Source organism: Gossypium arboreum, chromosome 8 (genome assembly GCF_025698485.1).
Source record: "Gossypium arboreum isolate Shixiya-1 chromosome 8, ASM2569848v2, whole genome shotgun sequence".
Lineage (NCBI taxonomy): Eukaryota > Viridiplantae > Streptophyta > Magnoliopsida > Malvales > Malvaceae > Gossypium > Gossypium arboreum.
The window spans coordinates 31198049-31217527 of record NC_069077.1 but is presented as its reverse complement, the minus strand read 5'-3'; the positions used below and the strand labels follow the sequence as shown (position 1 = coordinate 31217527).

At 35.0% G+C, this 19479-nt stretch overlaps 1 protein-coding gene across 1 annotated transcript; it reads right to left on the bottom strand.

The window, feature by feature from the left end:
* Window positions 1–4307: 4307 nt before the first annotated feature.
* Window positions 4308–6070, bottom strand: LOC108468540 (zinc finger BED domain-containing protein DAYSLEEPER-like). Its single transcript, XM_017769419.1, has 3 exons — window positions 5914–6070; window positions 4914–5197; window positions 4308–4808 (listed from the first exon to the last, which is right to left on the bottom strand). Exons 1-3 carry the CDS (start codon window positions 6068–6070, stop codon window positions 4308–4310), a joined length of 942 nt encoding a protein of 313 aa, XP_017624908.1.
* Between the last annotated feature and the right edge of the window lie 13409 nt (window positions 6071–19479).

Sequence of the window (19479 nt, the reverse complement as noted above, 5' to 3'; positions counted from 1 at the left end):
AAAGGCTAATGTGGTGGCGGATGCATTGAGTCGAAGGGTTGTTACGGATTTGAGAGCCTTGTTCGCACGATTAAGTCTATTCGATGATGGAAGCTTGTTGGCGAATCGCAAGTAAGGCCTACTTAGACTGAACAGATTAAGGAAAAACAGTTGAAGGACGATTCATTAGCTCTTGGTTCCGACAAGTTAAGAGTGGTGAGAACGAGGATTTTGGGTTGAACAGTGAAGGAGTTTCGTGTTTTCGTGGAAGGGTTTGTATTCCAAAGGATCTGAATTGAGGCGATTAATTCTAAAAGAGGCTCATGGTGGACTCGTGCCATGCATCTGGAGGGAATAAGTTATACCGAGACTTGCGAGAGGTGTCTTGGTGGCCCCGATTAAAACGAGAGGTGACCGAATTTGTTGGGAAATGTCGACGTGCCCGGCGAGTTAAGGTGAGCACCAAGCGCCGTCGGGATTACTACAACCAGTGAAAATTCCACTATGGAAGTGGGAAAGAGTAACAATGGACTTTGTGAGTGGGTTACCTTTGACACCTACCAAGAAAGATTCGGTGTGGGTAGTTGTGGATAGGTTAACAAAATCTGCTCATTTCATACCTGTTCGTACCGACTACTCACTACAAAAGTTGGCTAAGCTATATGTGGCGGAGGTAGTGCGACTGCATGGGGTGCCAGTGTCAATAATCTCTGATCGAGACCCTAGGTTTACGTCTCAGTTTTGGCGGAAGTTACAAGAAGCATTGGGAACACGATTGGATTTTAGCACCGCTTTTCACCCACAGACAGATGGACAGTTAGAAAGGGTTATTGAGGTTCTGGAAGATATGTTGAGAGGTTGTATCATCGATTTTTGTGGAAGTTGGGAGGACTACTTACCATTGGCGGAGTTTGCGTACAATAACAGCTATCAAGCAAGTATTCAGATGGCACCATATGAAGCGCTTTATGGGCGAAGATGTCGACTGTTGACGTGTTGGACGAGTTGGGTGAACGACGAGTGCTTGGACCGGAATTGGTGGCAGACACTGAAAGCAAGGTTAAGCTGATAAGGGGTCGGTTAAAGGAGGCGTCCGATAGACAGAAGTCGTATGCGGATTTGAAGCGCAAAGAGATTGAGTTATTGTGGGGATATGGTTTTCTTGAAGGTATCCCTTGGAAGAAAATTTTGAGATTTGGTAAGAAGGGTGTCGAGCCCACGGTTTATTGGGCCTTACCGAGTTGTTAAGTGGGTTGGACCGGTGGCTTATCAGCTAGAGTTGCCACCGAAGCGCATTGTATCCACGACGTTTTCATGTATCCATGTTGAGGCGGTATCGATCGACCCAACTCATATCATACCGATTCTTTGAAATTGAAGTGCTGACCAGATTTAACCTTCAAGAGGAACTCGTGCAAATACTTGATCGTGACGTCAAGATGTTGAGAAGGAAATCAATTCCACTAGTGAAAGTACTTTGGAGAAACCATGGCAAGGAGGAAGCTACCGGGAGGCGAGGAGGCTATGCAGCAACAATACCTCAAGCTGTTACGATAAGGTAAAATTTCGAGGTCGAAATTTCTTTAAGGAGGTAGAGTTGTAACATCCCGATTTTCGGGTTTATTCGCGATTTTCAATATTTTGTAAAGATTTTAAAATTTTGTATTTGGATGTGGAATTAGTATTTTGAGTAGGTAAATGGGCTTATAGAAGGCCCAGAGTTGGCCAAAACCAGTTGAATTTTTGGAATTTTAGACTTAGGAGTTAGGGGTTACGCTAAGTGGCCTTAAGTGGAGTGATGGGTAAATTGCATCACAAAAGAGCCTTGGTTAAGTGGCAAGGGTGACGCCACTAGGCTCCTAGAAAAGTGGCGTGTGGAGCTTTGGGAAGGCAAGGGATTGATTCCTGTGTTGGCAAATAGATGCATTTATTTTTTTGTGCGGGAGGGGTAAGTGTTGGAGTTCGTGGATTCTGCTAAAGGAGAGTTGGATCGGTTTAAATTCTTGGATTAAGGAGGATAAGGGAGAGATTTAAGGGATTTGGATGAGGCTAGGAGTTGGCGAATTATGGGAATTGAAGAGGGAAAAATCGGCGGGGGCTACGTTGTTAGTATTTCGCACTTAGGGTATTGAGTGGTGCCGTTTTCTTCGCTTTAACACCTTAGGGTTGTTTTCCTCTCTTTTTTCCTCTCTAGCCTAAACTACCACCTCCCTATTCCTCTTCTTCTATTTTTCTTTCTTCTTCTTCAAAACTATTCATCATACCGCTATTCATCAATACTTTTGCGAATCCATAAAAGCGAAATCTGTGATCATTGCTTGTGCCGATTTCTTCAAAGCCGTGTTCTCCTATGTTCTTTTGTTTTTATTAATTTGCAATTATCTTTTCTTAATCCTAGATCTCTGACATGGCCCGTGTGGATTGGGCCGTGTGGTCAATTTCAAGGCTATTTTTCAAGCCAATTGTCACCCTTAATTACCTACATACACTTATACATTTTCATAGCAATTGACATGGCATATTTGAGTAATTATATATTCACAATCAAGACAAAATCATGACATTCTTACAACAACACATAACATATTACCAACCATGCATGGCAAACAAGCATATGCACATCACCAATATCAGATATAACATGAATAGCTAGATTTATAAGTTAGAATCGTTGGCTCACTAAAGACCAATACATTTAGCCAAATTATAATAACACATGTTATAAAACTAGGTCCTTATACATGCCACTCACTTGATAATTCTAGCATATGTGTTTATACTTTCAAGGTGTTGGCTTGATAGTGTGATGCTGCCTCCGACGATCTCCAACCCCGAGTTAACCTGACAACACTAAAAGAAATGGAAAGGAGGGGGTAAGCTTTACGCTTAGTAAGCTCGCATGAAAATAATAAGCAATTTACTAGCATGCTTTCCATAGTAAAACTATCCCAATTGTACATTTACACATGTTCTGCTTAAGCTATTTTCTTGAGTCACAGTCACTAAATGATTTATATCTGGAGCTACGAAACTCCAAATTAAGATCCGTAAATTTTACCAGAAACTAGACTCATATATCTATCCACTATAAAATTTTCAGAATTTTTGTCCAGCCAATAAGTACAATTTATTATTTAAATTCTCCCCTATTTTTCTGTTTGACAGCTTCGACCACTCTTTACTAAAATTTAATTATATTTTGCTACCAAATTCAAATGTTGTTTATTTATTCTGAAAATAAATTCAATAAGGAATCCAACTAGAGGTGTGCATGGGCTGAGCCAGGTCAGGTTCGGGCCAGGCCCACAAAAAATTTTAGTCCCGTTTTCTAGGCCCGAGCCCGGCCTGGCCCGAAATATAGGCCTGGAAATTTGTCCAAGCCCTACAGGGAAAAAATTGAAGGCAGAGCCCAAACCGAGACCAGGCCTGGCCTTATTAAATTTTTTTGGCTTTTTTTATTAAATAAAAAACTTTAAAATATAATAAATCAAATACATTTAAAAACATAAAACAAATATTAAAACAAATAACAAATAAAAATAAGACTAAAACAATTCTTAAAATAATACATAAATTGAAAATATAATAAAAAGTAGTTATATTAAAATTGAAACAAATTAGAACTAAAATAATAACCAAATTAATAACAAAACAAAAGTTTTACAATATCAAAATAATATTAAAACGACAATAGATAACATAATAAATAGCTGCAAAAGAACAATAAAACACAACAAAAAGCAAAGAAAAAAACAACACTAAAAGCAAGAAACAAAACAAAGAAAAAACAACATCAAAACAACACCAAACAGCAACAAAATAGCACAAAAAACAGCATCACCAACAACACCAAAAACCTGCAAAATATAGTCAAACAACCAAAATATCTCTAGATTAGCCAATCAACATATTTAATTTTATAACAAAATATAAATTTTAAGCTAAATTAAATTGTCAACAATTACAAAGGAAGGTAACCTAAAAAGCAATCGAAGAAACATGGTCCTTATCGTCCTCATCATTCTTGGAACCAATTTCTAACATGAAATAAGAATAAATAATTAGATAATCAAATTGATAAAAAAATAATATAAAATTACAACAACAAAACGAGAATAATAATTACCTATTGAAAATCCCTTAGCTCGCATCCAATCATCCAAGTAAACAACGGATTGAATCATTTTTTGCTTAAGTGAACTCCTCAAAGGCGTGATAACTTTCTTACCCATGCTAAAAGCCGATTCGGAAGCTACAGTTGATATTGGAATTTCCAAAAGATCAAGAGCTAATAATGAAAGCTCACTATATCGAACTGAACTTTTCCTCTAATAATCCAAAACATCTATTTGACTATTCAACTCAAACTCCGGTTCTTCCAAATAAATGTCCAACTGTGACTTTTCACTCCTAGTGTTAGATTCATTTAAATACCTTTTATAATCATCACTCTCATCAAAATATCCCTCAAAATCAACACTATTAACATTGTATTCATCCAAACTAGAATCAACAGGATTTTTATCTGAAACATTAGAACTCCCAGGCAAAGAGGAAGACGTGGATTTGGATTTCTTAACATACTCGTCAAATAAGAGTCTAAGATTGCTAAGAATGGTTTTAACAAAATCTGAAGCATGAATACCATATATTTTAGTAAAGCAATACTGCACATAATTCAACTTGTAACGAGGATCTAAAATTGCAGCACATGACAATATCAACGAATACTCAGCCCAATATTTATTAAATTTCTCTTGCATTTGCTTAACCATTGGAGTTAAAAACGAATAAGGACCTTTAACTGTATCAAGCAAGACCTTGTAAACCTTTCAAACCCCTCTAAAATAAAGATTAGCTGTTGGATAATTAGAACCAGAAAAAACACAAGTCACATCATAAAAGACTTTCAAAAATTTGTAAAGAATAGCAACGTTTCTCCACTCCTCGTTAGAAAGTGCAAATATTTGATAATCTTTATCCCGTTGGCCCCAATAATCTAGCACATCTTTACAGTAAAGAGAAGATTCAAGCATCAAATAAGTAGAATTCCATCTCACACAGACATCTTGACGTAACTTTTTGGTCACATTCAAATGAAAACTTTTGTCGGCCACATCATAAAATATTTTCCTACGAGTTCCCGACTTTTTTATGTACTTAATTCCTTTTCGAATCTTACCAACAACATCATCAGCAAGTTCTAAACCAGCTTTAACTATAAGATTCAATATATGTGCGCAACATCTAACTTGAAAAAAAGCACCATCACACAAAATAGCTCAGTTTGCACGAAAATGATTTTTAAGACAAGAAACCATAACATCATTATAAGAAGCATTATCCAAAGTGATGCTAAAAATTTTCTTGTCTATACCCCATTGAGATAAACATAAAACAAGTTCATCCGCTATGTTCAAACCATCATACGGAGGAAATAAAGCTCTAAACCTTATGATTCTCTTTTGTAGCTTCCAATTTTCATCAACCCAATGAGCAGTAATGCAAATATATTCATCATTAGTATGCTCCGAGTTCCAATTATCAGAGGTTAGACAAATTAAACCAGGTGCTTTAGCCAACTCTTGTTTAACACGATCTCTCTCTTTTACATAATACATTAGAACATCCCTAGCAGCTGTATATCTACTTATATTCTTAATTAGGACTAGCAATACTCATCATGTATCTAAATCCTGGTTCTTCAACTATCCTAAATGAATGCTTGCCACATACAAGAAAAGTAGAAATAGCTTTACGATACTCATCAACATCAAACTTGTAGTTTTTTTATAAATGGAACACCTCCTAATGATGGTTGAGTGGCTATGGTGTATTGACTGATGTCCTTATTAACTTTTTTCAGATAGCTATTTAGATGACATCTTAAATGAGAGGTTCCACAAGAAGACTTAGCAGAGAAGATAGTCTTACAGTGATTACATTGTGCCTTCAATTCATTTTTGTTCTCGCATTCAAGCTTTGTCATTTCATCCCACACCTTTGAAGTGGTAGACTTTTGACATTTTGCAGCACTTTCATACTCATTAAACCCATCGTCCACATGTATAGGACTGTTCAAACTAGCCATAGTCATAAAAACTCAAGTCCTGAAATCCAAATAAACCAAAAGATTATTAATTTTCATACTAAAATTATCTAATAATTATGATACAATTTATAATTGAGACCAAATGGTTTCATCTTATTTAAATATCTACCACAAGCCTAACAAAATCAACTATAGTTTGGTAATAATTAAACAGCCATTGAAACCCCAACCAATCAGTTCAGTCCAACCAAAAAACAGATCAAGAAATTATAAAACACAAAAAAAGAGACCCTAAAATCAACTAAATCAAAATAATTTTCATACTGTATGAAACACGGATCATCCAATAAAAAAATACGAAACACATCTAGCTAATCTCAATCCAAAGTTAAAAAAAAAATCAAATTGAGGACACAAACCCAATCAATATATTTACTGAAACTGTCTCTAACTTTAAAAAAAATCCATATATTCGGGGTAATATTGGTAAAAACGAATCTAATTTTACCATTGTCTACAGGAAATATAGCTTAAGCCCTTTGAGGATGTAATAACAAGTGTGGATGATCGAGATAAAACAAAGAAATTAAAAATGGAAATATGTCTATCCTTTATCCCTGGTACTATCACCATCACAAATGCATTTGTAACATGAACTTGTTCCTTTTTTTTTAATGAAATTCCATTGAAGGAATATCTTCTTCATTAATATAAGGGGTAATATTTAAAATGTAAAACCTGTTGGGCTAAATTCAATTGGCGATGCATGTTTTGACAACCCAAATTAGCTGTCTGTCAATGTAATGTTTTCCAAATATCACTTCCACAATTCTATCAAAAATTAAAAAAGAAAAAAGGAAAAGGAAAATGGAAAGCTGAAAGAATTGGACTCCACAAAACTGCTAGTATTAATTAACTCCATTTTTCATCTCTTTCACCATGTCTTCAAAACCTTTGGCAGCTTCTAGTCCAATGATGTGTAAAAATGAAAGGTGTGACAGCCCTAATTTGGCCCTAGTCGGAAAGTAGTTTTGGGATCACAAAACCGAGTCACAAAAATAATTAGATGTTATATTTTGTGTTTGTTTCATGTGAAAGTGCATGTGTGAAAATTTCATGTTGTGGTTTTGTCAATTGTGAATGAAATTATGAAATAGGACTTATGTGAAAATTTCTGAAAATGCTATAGGCTAATTTGTAGTGGCCAAATAATTTGTAGAGCAAAATAGGAGGATTTGCATGTCAAACCTCCCATTTTGTGTGTAATGGCCGACCATCATGTTGGTGGTAGACAACATGTGCACTTTATAATAATAAATTAAGACATGAAGTTATGGTACTAATTGATATGTGTCATTTTATGTCATAAATAAAGAGTAATAAAATAACAAAAGGAAGTGAAGGACACAGTTTTGTTCATCTTTGTTCATCATAGCTGAAAATAGGAGAGCAAGAGAGGAGAAAGCGCTTGACAAATTCGGTCACTAGGGAGAAGAAGGTGCAAGGTAAGTTCATGGTAGTTTGCTTCTATCTTGATGTTCATGAGTTCTTCTTGATTCTACCTTAACTCATGAAGCATATTTTGATTTTTTGGTTGTGTTGTGAGCATTCGGTCATGAATTGAAATGAGAGAAATGGTTGTTGTTTCATGTTCTTTTGATGAAAAATGGAAGATAGGTGAAGTTGAGCCAAGCAAATGAGCATGCATGTGCCTTAGATGCTAAGGGGGAAAATCGGCTAACATGTTGTGTGTATTATGGACGAATGTGAACTTGGATAATATTGAGTAATGTTTGTGCTTTAAAATGATGAAATAGAGATTATGCTTAAGTGAAATCATAGGTATGTGATGATTGATTTGTGATATGCATGTTTAAATAACATGCATGCAAGGTATGTGTGAAAGAGTGATTTGGTAATAAATCTGCTCGGGACAGCAGCAGTAACGTGATTTTGGAAAATCACCATAAATTTTTGGAGATGAGTTAGAAGCATAATAAATTATGTAATTAAATCTTAATGAGACTAGTTTCTTATAAAAGAAACTGTGTAAGCAAAGGAATTGTCGATAATGAGATATTTGAAGTGATGTGGGACAGGGTCAAAATGACTTCTAGATCCTCTGTTCTGTTTTTATAAAATCATTATAGATTGTAAAAAAATGGTTATAAGATGAAGTTTATATGCTTAGACTCCTTAATGAGTCTAGTTTCAAATTAAATAAACGAGAACATATTTTGAATTCTGTACAATGACAAATTCGATTCGTAGTGAAGAGTGGTTAGATTAGTCAAACAGTGAAACAAGGAAAACTTTAAGAAAAATATGGTATTGATTGGCCAAATCAAAAATTCTGAAAATTTTATAGATGGAAGATATATGAGTCTATTTTCAGGAAAAATTAATGGCAATTGATTTGGGGTTTTGTAACTCCATTTATAAATGATTTAGTGACTATTTCTCAGGAAGACAGCTTACAGTGAAATTTTGATTATGTGGTAAACATTGACAAAAATTTGTTAATTAGTTGCTTATTGATTTCTTATAAACTTACTATGATCTGTAGGTGTGGAAGTCGATTATATATATAATATATTTTGAAGGTGATGCTTGAATAGTCGAATAATGACTAAGTTTAAAATTGTTGAATTTAAGCTCAAGAGCATAGAGGGGCAAATTCGGATAAGGGAAAAGAGAAAGTAATCGAATAGCTGTTGTAATTGTTCGGCAACATTCGAGGTAAGTTCTTAAGTGTTTAAGCTTAATTCCTTTTTATATGCCTAAGAGTTAAATTAATATGGCAAAGAGAATGTAAATTTTATTTAGTTAATGTGCCGAATATGTAATGATTTAAAGCTATAAGCCGATTATGGCTATTATGCTTAAGTTGAATTGGATTTGGAAATTTGATGCATTAAATGAGTGTTACAATGAATAAACTATGCTGTATATGTGCTGGTAGAGATATTACGATATGTGGATTCGTTCCGTAAAGTAAACTATTCAGGTACGGACAACCTAATTAAGTACATGTGAATTAAATGAATTTGATGATTGATGTGAATCGAACATATAAGAAATGGTTTCATGTTTATGTTCAACTATGAGACCTTGTGTTAAATTGACAATCGATTTTGTTCAATACATTAAGTTGGTCAGGTATGCGATATGTACTTATGCATGTTAAATCGATTAGAATTGAATTATGAATGTGAATTGAGAAGCATAGGCGAAAATGCCTATGTCATATAGGTGAGTAAGGGTAAAACCATCGTAAATTATCGATAAGGATAGGCTATGTACGGAACCATCTTATAATTGCTAATTTGAATGGTTGCGTGCGAATCAATGAGCAAGATGTATTGTATTGAGATGATGCTTTAGTGAAAATATACATATATTCTTTGTGTTGAATGAACATTAAATTTAAGTTATGAGCCGTATGTGACTAGCATATCTAGTCGAATTTGATACTATTAACTGATGTACTAAGATATGTGTTCCAATGTGAAATTAAACCCTATGTGGTTGAAAGGATGAAAATCTTTGTCCATAGATATGTGTTTCAGTTATACATGATTGAAGTATAAGTTATGAAAGTGGAAAAGAACAGGTGAATTGTTTATTGAAATATGATATCCGGGTTAAATCCCGAGCTTCGTCTTGCGTATTATATCCGGTTAAATCCATGAGCTTCGTCTTTGGTAATATATCTGGGTTAAATCCTGCAGGTTTCGTGCTGGTATTATATTCGGGTTAAATGCCGCAGGCCTAGTGCTGGTATTATATTCGGGCCTTTGAGCCTAACAGACTATTATGCCGGTGAGACATTATTCGGGCCTTTCGAGCCTAGCAGGCTATAATGCCGGTGAAATGATATCAGGCCTCGAGCCTAGCAGGAAAAATGCCGGTGAATGAATAAAAGTCTAAGGTTAAGGCACCTCGTATTAGTTTGACAAATGAATACATTCAATACGTTAAGTGGGCCAGGTACGCACTATGTACTCATATGTGAGTTCGATTTGAATGGAATCACGAGTGTATAATGTAATACATATGTGAATAAATGTTATTACTATATCTATGACCATGATACATTCGATCAAGGTGTGAAAGTATTTGATTTATTTATGTTATATGAATTCAGATTAAATGTTATAAGAATGCTGAATGTGCATTATATACTTGTGTATATTCGGCCAAATGGTAATATACCTAGAAAATGGCCTTTTGAGAAATTGAATAATTGAAGTATAATTGCATTTAATTGTTTGCACAGCTTAAAACTTACTAAGCTTATGAAAGCTTACTCCGTTTGTTATGTTCTCTGTTTTATAGATTGTTGGCTCCAGTTACTTTCTTGGGTTAGAGTTCGCCGGAGATATTATCACACTGTCGAGCTCACGCTATTGGTGTAAGTAAATCCTAGTATTTCGAGTCTATGGCATGTATTGGGTTTTAATGTTGAGTATATGATATTATAATTTAGCCAAAGGTGGTGGCTTGTATTGATAAAGTGTTTTGGCCATGTAAATAGGCCTATGTTGGCTAGTGATGTTTTGGGCGTCGTAAGCCCATATATGGACAGATTACATGTGAAAAGAAAAGTTTTAAATTGATTGAAATTTTTCGGCACGGTTTTTGTGTGATTGACTGAGTTTAAGTTGGGTAACACTTCGAACCCTGTTCCAGCGAGGGATACGGGCGAGGGGTGTTACAAAAGGCTCTTTTTTCAGGCTCTTTTATCAATCTAACAACCCATATTTCCCTTTTTTTATATTCTTTTATCGTGCTAAAAATTGTAGGATTCATGTGATGTATTAAAAATAAAACTTTGGATACATTAATGTAAAGAGGGAATAAACTATCGATTTTTTGGGTAAGATATGGAGCTGAAGACATAAGTATATGGAATGTTCCTAACTGTCAACCGTTGGGAAGGATAGATGATTTGTAAGATTCGATAAAATGAAGAAGCTTATTGTGAAGAAGACAACAAATGAAGAAGCAAAAATGAAGAAGCTGTTGAGTTGAGCTTGAGGCTAGTTGGAGGTGGCTGACGGACAACTGGACGGTGGAGGTGGTGGTGAGCTAGGGATCTGGGTTTTGGAAATGGAAATAAGAGGAGGAAGGCAGTAGCAGCAACTAAACAAAAATAACAAAGAGTAAAGTTATTTTAAAAATTAAAAATAAAAAAATAATTAAAAATAATTTAATATTAAAATTGGGCTAGGCCCGGGCCAAAAAAATCATGCCCGAGGCTCAGCCTGATTTTAATATTAAATTATTTTTAATTATTTTTTTATTTTTAATTTTTAAAGTAACTTTACTCTTTGTTATTTTCGTTTAGTTGCTGTTACTGCCTTCCTCGTTTTTTAAATGGGCCTCGTTTTTTTCTAAGCCTATTTTTCGGGCTTATATTTTTACACAAACCCTTCCATTTTTCGGCCCGACCCATGCACACCTCTAAATCCAACCATATAAATTATGTTCCTTAACTGTTTTTGTACAATTTTTAATGATTTTAACAATTCAGAACAGGGGATCATGAAATCAGTCTGACCAGTCTTACAAAAATATAAATATCTTAGAATTCCGAATTCCTTTGTTTTCTCTATTTCTTTTATATGAAAATAGATTCAATAAGCTTTAATTTCATATCTCATTCCACTTCTAGTTCAACTTTTACTATTTTTGGTGATTTTTCAAAGTCACTCCCCTGCTGTTGTTTTAGACTATTTATCCCAAATTTCATTCCTTCACTAAAATTTCTTACTACCAACTTTCAAGATAATACTTATCCATATTCATCTTATCAAAAATTCAATCACATATCTAACTCATAATTCAAAACTCATGTATTCATATTCCGGTATTATCCCACATTTTTTTTTCACGTTAAATTTTATTTAGCAAACTTGTTTCTCCCGGTGAACACTTCAGAAAGTAACAATATCCGGTGGTTTTAGCACATAGCTCCACACTATTGGGCTAACATGTAATTGTGGCATACGCACTTAGCGCCACTTTTCAAATTAACATGTATAACTGTGGCATATCCACTTAGCACCACGTGACATGTTTAACCGTGGTATATCCACTTAGCACCACGTTAATGAATCAATATATGTAACCGTGGTATATCCACTTAGCACCACGTTAATGAATCAATATATGTAACCGTGACATATCCATTTAGCACCACGTTACATGTATCAATATGTGTAATTGTGGTATATCCACTTAGCACTACATTACATGTATAACTGTGGTATATCCACTTAGCACCACGTTTTTCTTTTTGAAGGTTCAACTGAGATTTCCTCATTTAATCTCAATTCATCAACCACAAATCATCGTTTGTGTCCATTAATTGAACAATACTAAAACTTATTTCATTTGCACTCTCTTCAGAAGTCCATTTCATTTCACATGTCAAACATGTACTCATGAGTTTTGAGTACGTACCTGTGCTATCTTTTAGCACAACCACTCATGCAAACTGGACAATCATATGCAACATCTCATATTCTCGGTAATCACCCATTTCTTTTAAATATCATATTCCATCAAATTTCTATTAACATCAAATTCCATACAATTATAACAAATTATATTTCATGTATATCAATAATAACATGAATAATAGACTTATTAAATCACGCGAACTTACCTCGGATCCAGAAATGGCAATTTACCATTCCAGTCCATAACCTTGTATTTTCCCAATGTAAGCCCAAATCTCGATTTCCTTAATCTATAATATCACATTTAGCCTACTAATTAGTCACACTATTCATATGGGTCTAAAAATCATATTTTTAAAAATTTTCATTTTGACCCCTAAACATTTGCATATTTGCACTTTTGCCCCAAGGTTCAGAAATTAAACTTCTTCCTATTTTCTTATGTTTTATGATATGCGGATAAATTTTCCCTTCTATAGAAACATCAAATTCTCACTCTAACATGTACTTATGAACAATAAGTATTTTTACCGATTCTGTCGTTTTACTCGTTTTCACGTAAAATCGCTTAGCAAAAGTTGTTTAACACAAGTTCAAGCTTCATATTCTACCATTAAACAAAAAAATACATACATATCATTCATGGGTAAATTTTTAAACATAAATTCTAGCCCAAAATAATGGTAGAAATGAGCAGATCATGTTACCGAGATTTCAAAAATACATAGAACATTAAAAACGGAGCTCGAAATCACTTACTATTAAGCTTGGCAGCTTGGCCAAACCCTAACCATGGTTGCTCTTGGTACATTCTGCTGTAGCAAGAAGAAAGGGACACATTTGGGGTTTAAAATTTGTCTTTTAATTTATTTTACCCCTAAATGTCCAAAATGCCCTTTTTACTATTCTTTCAAATTTTACCCAACCAAGGCCATTTTTGTCGAAAAATTTATGAAATGATTTAATTATCATTTAAGGACCTCTCATTTAAAATTTTATGGCAATTAGACACCTCTAACATGTAAAACTCAACTTTTTCACTTTTTACAATTTAGTCCTTTTTACTAAATTGAGTGCCCAAACGTCAAAATTTTTGAATGAAATTTTCACAAAATCATTCCGTGAAATCGCAGACCATAAAAATATAATAAAAATGAAATTTTCCTTATCAAATTTGTGGTCCCAAAACTACTGTTCTGACTAAGCCAAAATCAGGATGTTACAAGTGTGGTACTATGTGAAGGGCACTTTGTGAAGAAATATAGCTTTGGTCACAAGTGTGGTACTATGTGAAGGCCACTTTGTGAAGAAGGTAGCTTTGACTACAAGGGTGGTACTATGTGTAGGCCACCGGGTATCCGTTATTATTCCGATGTGTTCAACGGAAAATGACTAGGTGTAATTGAATATGACTATGTGATGAATAAGTGCAGGTGCGTATGTGTAAACTTATGAGAAATGTGCTCAATATGTGATCTAACTTTCATAAGATTGATATGGAGTAAGTGTTACAATGAAAGTTACTACAAAGAAAACATGAAAGAGTGAAATATAGTAATACAACAGTTTTGGACAGCAGCAGTTGTGTGACTTTGAAAAATCACCAAAAATGGTGGAAATCATATTAGAGGTTGAATAAGATATGAAATTAAATTATATTGAGTTTATTTTCATATAAAGGAAATAGTGTAAGCAAAAGAATTTCATATTATGAGATATTTGAATTTATGTGAGACAGAGTTAGAATGATTTTAGAATCCCCTATTCTGATTTTGGAAAATCATTAAAAGTTTTAAAAAAATAATTATGGGTTATAATTTATATTCTAAAAATACTTAATAAGTCTATTTTTAAAAGAAACAAATGAGAACATCATCTGAGTCCCGTATGATAAGATAATTAATTTTTAGTGAAGAGCGGTCGGAACTGTCAAATAGCAAAAGAGGGGTGAATCTAAAGAATAAACTGTACTTATTGGCTAAACCAAAAATTCTAAAAATTTTATGGTAAGAATATATGTGAGTCTAGTTTTTTGAAAAATTAGTGGATCTTAATTTGGAGTTCCATAGCTACAGATATTTAGTGACTGTGACTCGAATAGACAACTTATTTTAAACTTGAGTAAATAGTGGATCTATGTGTAGTTAAGATTGTATTATTTTGAAAACATATTTTAAGGATTTATAAAAGCATGTTAATAATTTTTTTATTATTTACATACCTACTTACTAAGCTATATGCTTATTCCCCTCTCTTTTCCCTTGTTTTATAGTGTCACTAAGCTAGCTTGGGGTATGAAGATCGTCGAAGATCCATCCACACTATCATCATTCTTTTGGTATCTTGAAATTCATATTTCAAATTATGGCATGTATAGAGGACTTGGTTATTTTGTTATATGTCATAATTGATTTGGCCTAAAATGTTGGCCTTCAATATTTGATAACTCGTTTTGTATAAGGCCATTGATGTTGGCTAATATTAGTTAAGTTATATGTTATGATGATGAATTTTCTGAGAGGCATGAGTTGGTTGAATGAGTGTGTAATGACTAAGTATGGAAAATGTGGCATGTGAATGGTTGTGTGAAGGACATGGCCTTGGACACGGGCATCTGCCCCTATTTTCAAAAAAAATTCCAATGTTTTCTAAAGATCTCGGTTTAGTCCTAGACTGTTTCCATAGTATATTTTGGGCGTTGTAGATCAATATCAGGAACTAAGAGATGAAAATTAAAAATTTTAATTTGGATGTAAAAATTATGTCTCGATTTTGTACGATTGCATGTGTATGTTTCGATAATGCCTCGTACCCTGTTCTGGCGTTGAACATAGGTAAGGGGTGTTACATTTTAGTGGTATTAGAGCTATGATTTAGTCTATTCTCGAACTAACATAATGTGTGTGAAAGTGTATCTATACATGTCATATATATACTGTGATAGTGTGATGACTCCTGACAATTTAAATTGTGTTCTTATATAGTAAATGGATCCTGACCAAGCAGTAGCTGATGACGTAGAGAGTAATACACTGGCTCCCGCGCAAGGGACCGTACCAGTTGAGATGGGTGATGGGAGATGTGGCTCAGGAAGCCTTTCTCCATATGTTGAGTAATTGGTATACAAAATTTATTCAAGCAAATAAAAATGCTCAACCTCCACCCCCTCCTATTCCCCAGTCAGTCCCCGTAGCTCCTCAAGGTGCTGATTTGGTAAGATTGAATAAGCCTCCGCTTGATAAGATCCGAAAGTAAGGGGCTGAAGAGTTTAGAGCTAATATAGATGATGATCTCAAGAAAGTAGAGTTTTGGCTTGAGAATTCTATTCGGGTATTTGATGAACTTTCTTGTACTCCCGAAGAATGTTAAAAGTGTGCTATATCTTTATTGAGGGACTTAGCATATCACTGGTGGAAGGCATTGGTATCTGTGGTTTCGAAAGAAAGGGTTACATGGGGTTTTTTCCAAGAGGAATTCAGAAAGAAGTATATAAGCCAATGGTTCATTGATCAGAAACAAAAAAAGTTTCTCGAGCTGAAGCAAGGTAAAATGTCTGTGGCAGAATATTAACATGAATTTATTGGACTCAGCAAGTATGCCGAGAAATGTGTGTCTATCGAGGCTATTATGTGTAAGAGATTCGAGGATGGGCTAAACCAGGACATCAGATTGTTAGTTGGGATTTTAGAATTGAAAGAATTCGTTGTGTTAGTTGATCGAGCTTGCAAGGCCAAAGAACTGAACAAAGAATAGAGAAAAGTTGTGATTGAGGCCTGAGATGCACGAAAAAGGCCAATGAGTAAGTCGTTCCAATCTCAATCAAAGAAGTCCAAAGAGATGAATCCTCGATTGACTGTTTCAACTGGGTATTCGCATCGAGACCGTTGGAGACCATATTCGGGTACTAAAGCTCAAGTTACTTCAATGGAAAGTGTGGGTAATGTGAGGTCTAATAAACCCAAGTGTCAGCATTGTGGTAGGTGACATTTTGATGAGTGTTGGTTAATTAGCCGAGCTTGTTTCAAGTGTGGTTCTCAAGAGCACTACATTAAAGATTGCCCTAAGAAGGTCGAAGAAGAAAATTTTCAAAGTGCTAGACCACGTAATACTGCCAGCAGAGGTAGACCACTGAGAAACGCCAGATGTGGAGCTAGCAGTAAAAGTGTAGTGAAAGATTCAGCTGTGAGGCCAGAAGCTAGAGCGCCAACTAGAGCTTATGCCATACGTGCTCGTGAGGATGCGTCATCTCCCGATCTGATTACTGGTACACACACTCTCTATGATATTAGTGTTATTGTATTGATTGATCTCGGGTCTACTCATTCCTATGTTTGTGTGAATTTAGTATCTAGTAAGAGTTTGCCTATTGAACTTACTGAATTTGTGATTAAAGTGTCAAACCCTTTAGGCAAATATGTGTTAGGTGATAAGGTTTGCAAGAATTGTCCTTTGATGATTCAAGGTCACTGTTTTCCGGCTAATCTGATGTTGTTGCCATTTGATGAGTTTGATGTTATTCTGGGTATGGATTGGCTGACATTGCATGATGTCAAAGTAAACTATAGAAAAAAAACCCTTGAGTTGAAATGTGAAAATGGTGAGATTCTTTGGGTTGAAACAGATGAATCAAATAAATTACCTATGGTGATCTCTCACATGTCTGCTTAGAAGTACATGAGAAAAGGGTGTGAAGCTTATCTTGAGTATATGTTGAATAATAAAATGTCCGAGTAGAAACTTGAATCAGTACAGGTATTTTGTGAACTCTTAGATGTGTTTCTAGAAGAATTGCCTGGGTTACCTCCGATTAGAGAGATTGAATTTGCTATTGATTTATTACCTGGGATTGCACAAATCTCGATTGCTCCGTACAGAATGGCTCTGATTGAATTGAAAGAATTAAAAGCTCAGTTGCAGAAATTGACATATAAGGGATTTCTGAGACCAATTTTTTCTCCTTGGGGTGCTCTCGTACTATTTGTAAAGAAGAAAGACGGATCTATGAGGCTTTGTATTGACTATCGTCAGCTCAACAAAGTGACTATAAAGAACAAGTATCCGTTACCGAGGATTGATGATTTGTTCGACTAGTTGAAAAGGGCGACAGTGTTTTCAAAGATCAAATTGAGATCCGATTACTATCAGTTGAGAGTTAAAGAGTCAGATGTGCCAATAACTGCTTTCAAAACAAGGTATGGACACTATGAATTTCTTGTGCGCCTTTCAGTTTAACAGATGCTCCGACTATTTTTATGGACTTGATGAACCAAATTTTTCGACCATATTTGGATATATTTGTGGTTGTGTTTATAGATGACATCCTGATTTACTCCCAAGATGAGTTTGAGCATGCCAAACACTTAAGAACTGTGTTGCAGATTTTGAAAGAAAAGAAACTGTTTGCTAAGTTAAATAAAAGTGAGTTTTGGCTTCGTGAAGTTAGATTTTTGGGACACATAGTTTCGGGTGATGGTATTCGGGTTGATCCGAGCAAAATTTCGGTAATTGTTGATTGGAAACCGCCAAAGAATGTATCTGAGGTTAGAAGCTTTTCGGGCCTAGCCGGGTATTATAGATGTTTTGTCGAGGGATTCTTGATTATTGCCTCTCCTATGGCTAAGTTACTGCAAAAGAATGTTAAGTTTGAATGGACCGATAAATGTCAGTAAAGTTTCGAGAAGTTGAAAGCATTATTGACTGAGGCGTCAATTTTGGTGCAACCTGAGACGAGGAAAGAGTTCATGATTTATAGTGATGCGCCATTAAATGGTCTTGGTTGTGTGTTGATGCAAGAGGGCAAAGTGGTAGCCTATGCCTCGAGACAGTTGAAACCGCAGGAGAAGAATTATCCGACGCATGACTTGGAATTAGCTACCATTGTCTTTGCTTTGAAAATTTGGCATCATTATTTGTAAGGTGAGAAATGTCGAACCTTTACTGATCACAAGAGTTTGAAGTATCTGATGAATCAAAAGGATTTGAATTTGCGACAACGGAGGTGGCTCGAATTAATAAAACATTATGAGCTAGTGATTGATTTCCACCCAGTAAAAGTGAATGTAGTCGCTGATGTCTTGAGCAGAAAATCCTTGTTTGCTTTGAGAGCTATGAGTACGAGTTTGGCTTTGTCTGATGATGGTTTGATTTTGGCCGAGTTGAGGGCTAGACCGTTATTTCTTCAGCAAATTTGTGAAGCTTAGAAGAATGAAATTGAATTACAAGCCAAGAGAGCTCAGTGTGAATCGGGTTGTGATTTAGGTTTTCAAATCGGATCATATGACTACTTAATGTTTTGTGATAGGGTATGTGTACCGAAAGATGATGAGTTGATTCAAAAAATTTTACATGAGGTGCACAATGGTTGTTTATCAGTTCATCCAGGTAGTACGAAAATGTAAAATGATTTGAAGAAATTGTATTAGTGGTCGGGTATGAAAAGAGATATTTCTGAATTTGTATCAAAGTGTTTGATTTGCCAACAAGTGAAAGCTGAGCATCAGGTACCTTCGGGTTTACTTCAGTTAGTGATGGTTCTCGAGTGGAAATGGGACGGAATCACGATAGATTTTGTGATAGGTTTGCCTCTGACTCCGAAAAAGAAAGATGTCGTTTGGGTTGTGGTTGATAGATTGACGAAATCAGCTCACGTTATACCGGTACGTACAGACTACTCACTTGATAAGTTGGTTCAGTTGTATATTGCTAAAATTGTGAGATTGCACGGAGTGCCTATATCAATTATTTCGGATAGATATCCGAGGTTCACTTTGTGGTTTTGGAAAAAGTTGCAAGAAGCCTTAGGTACAAAATTGAATTTTAGTACCGCATTTCATCTGCAAACCGACGATCAACCCAAAAGAGTAATTCAAGTTCTTGAAGACATGCTCCGATGTTGTGTTTTAGAATTCGAAGGTAGTTGGGAGAAATATGTACCTTTGGTTGAGTTTACCTAGAACAACAGTTTTCAATCAACTATACAGA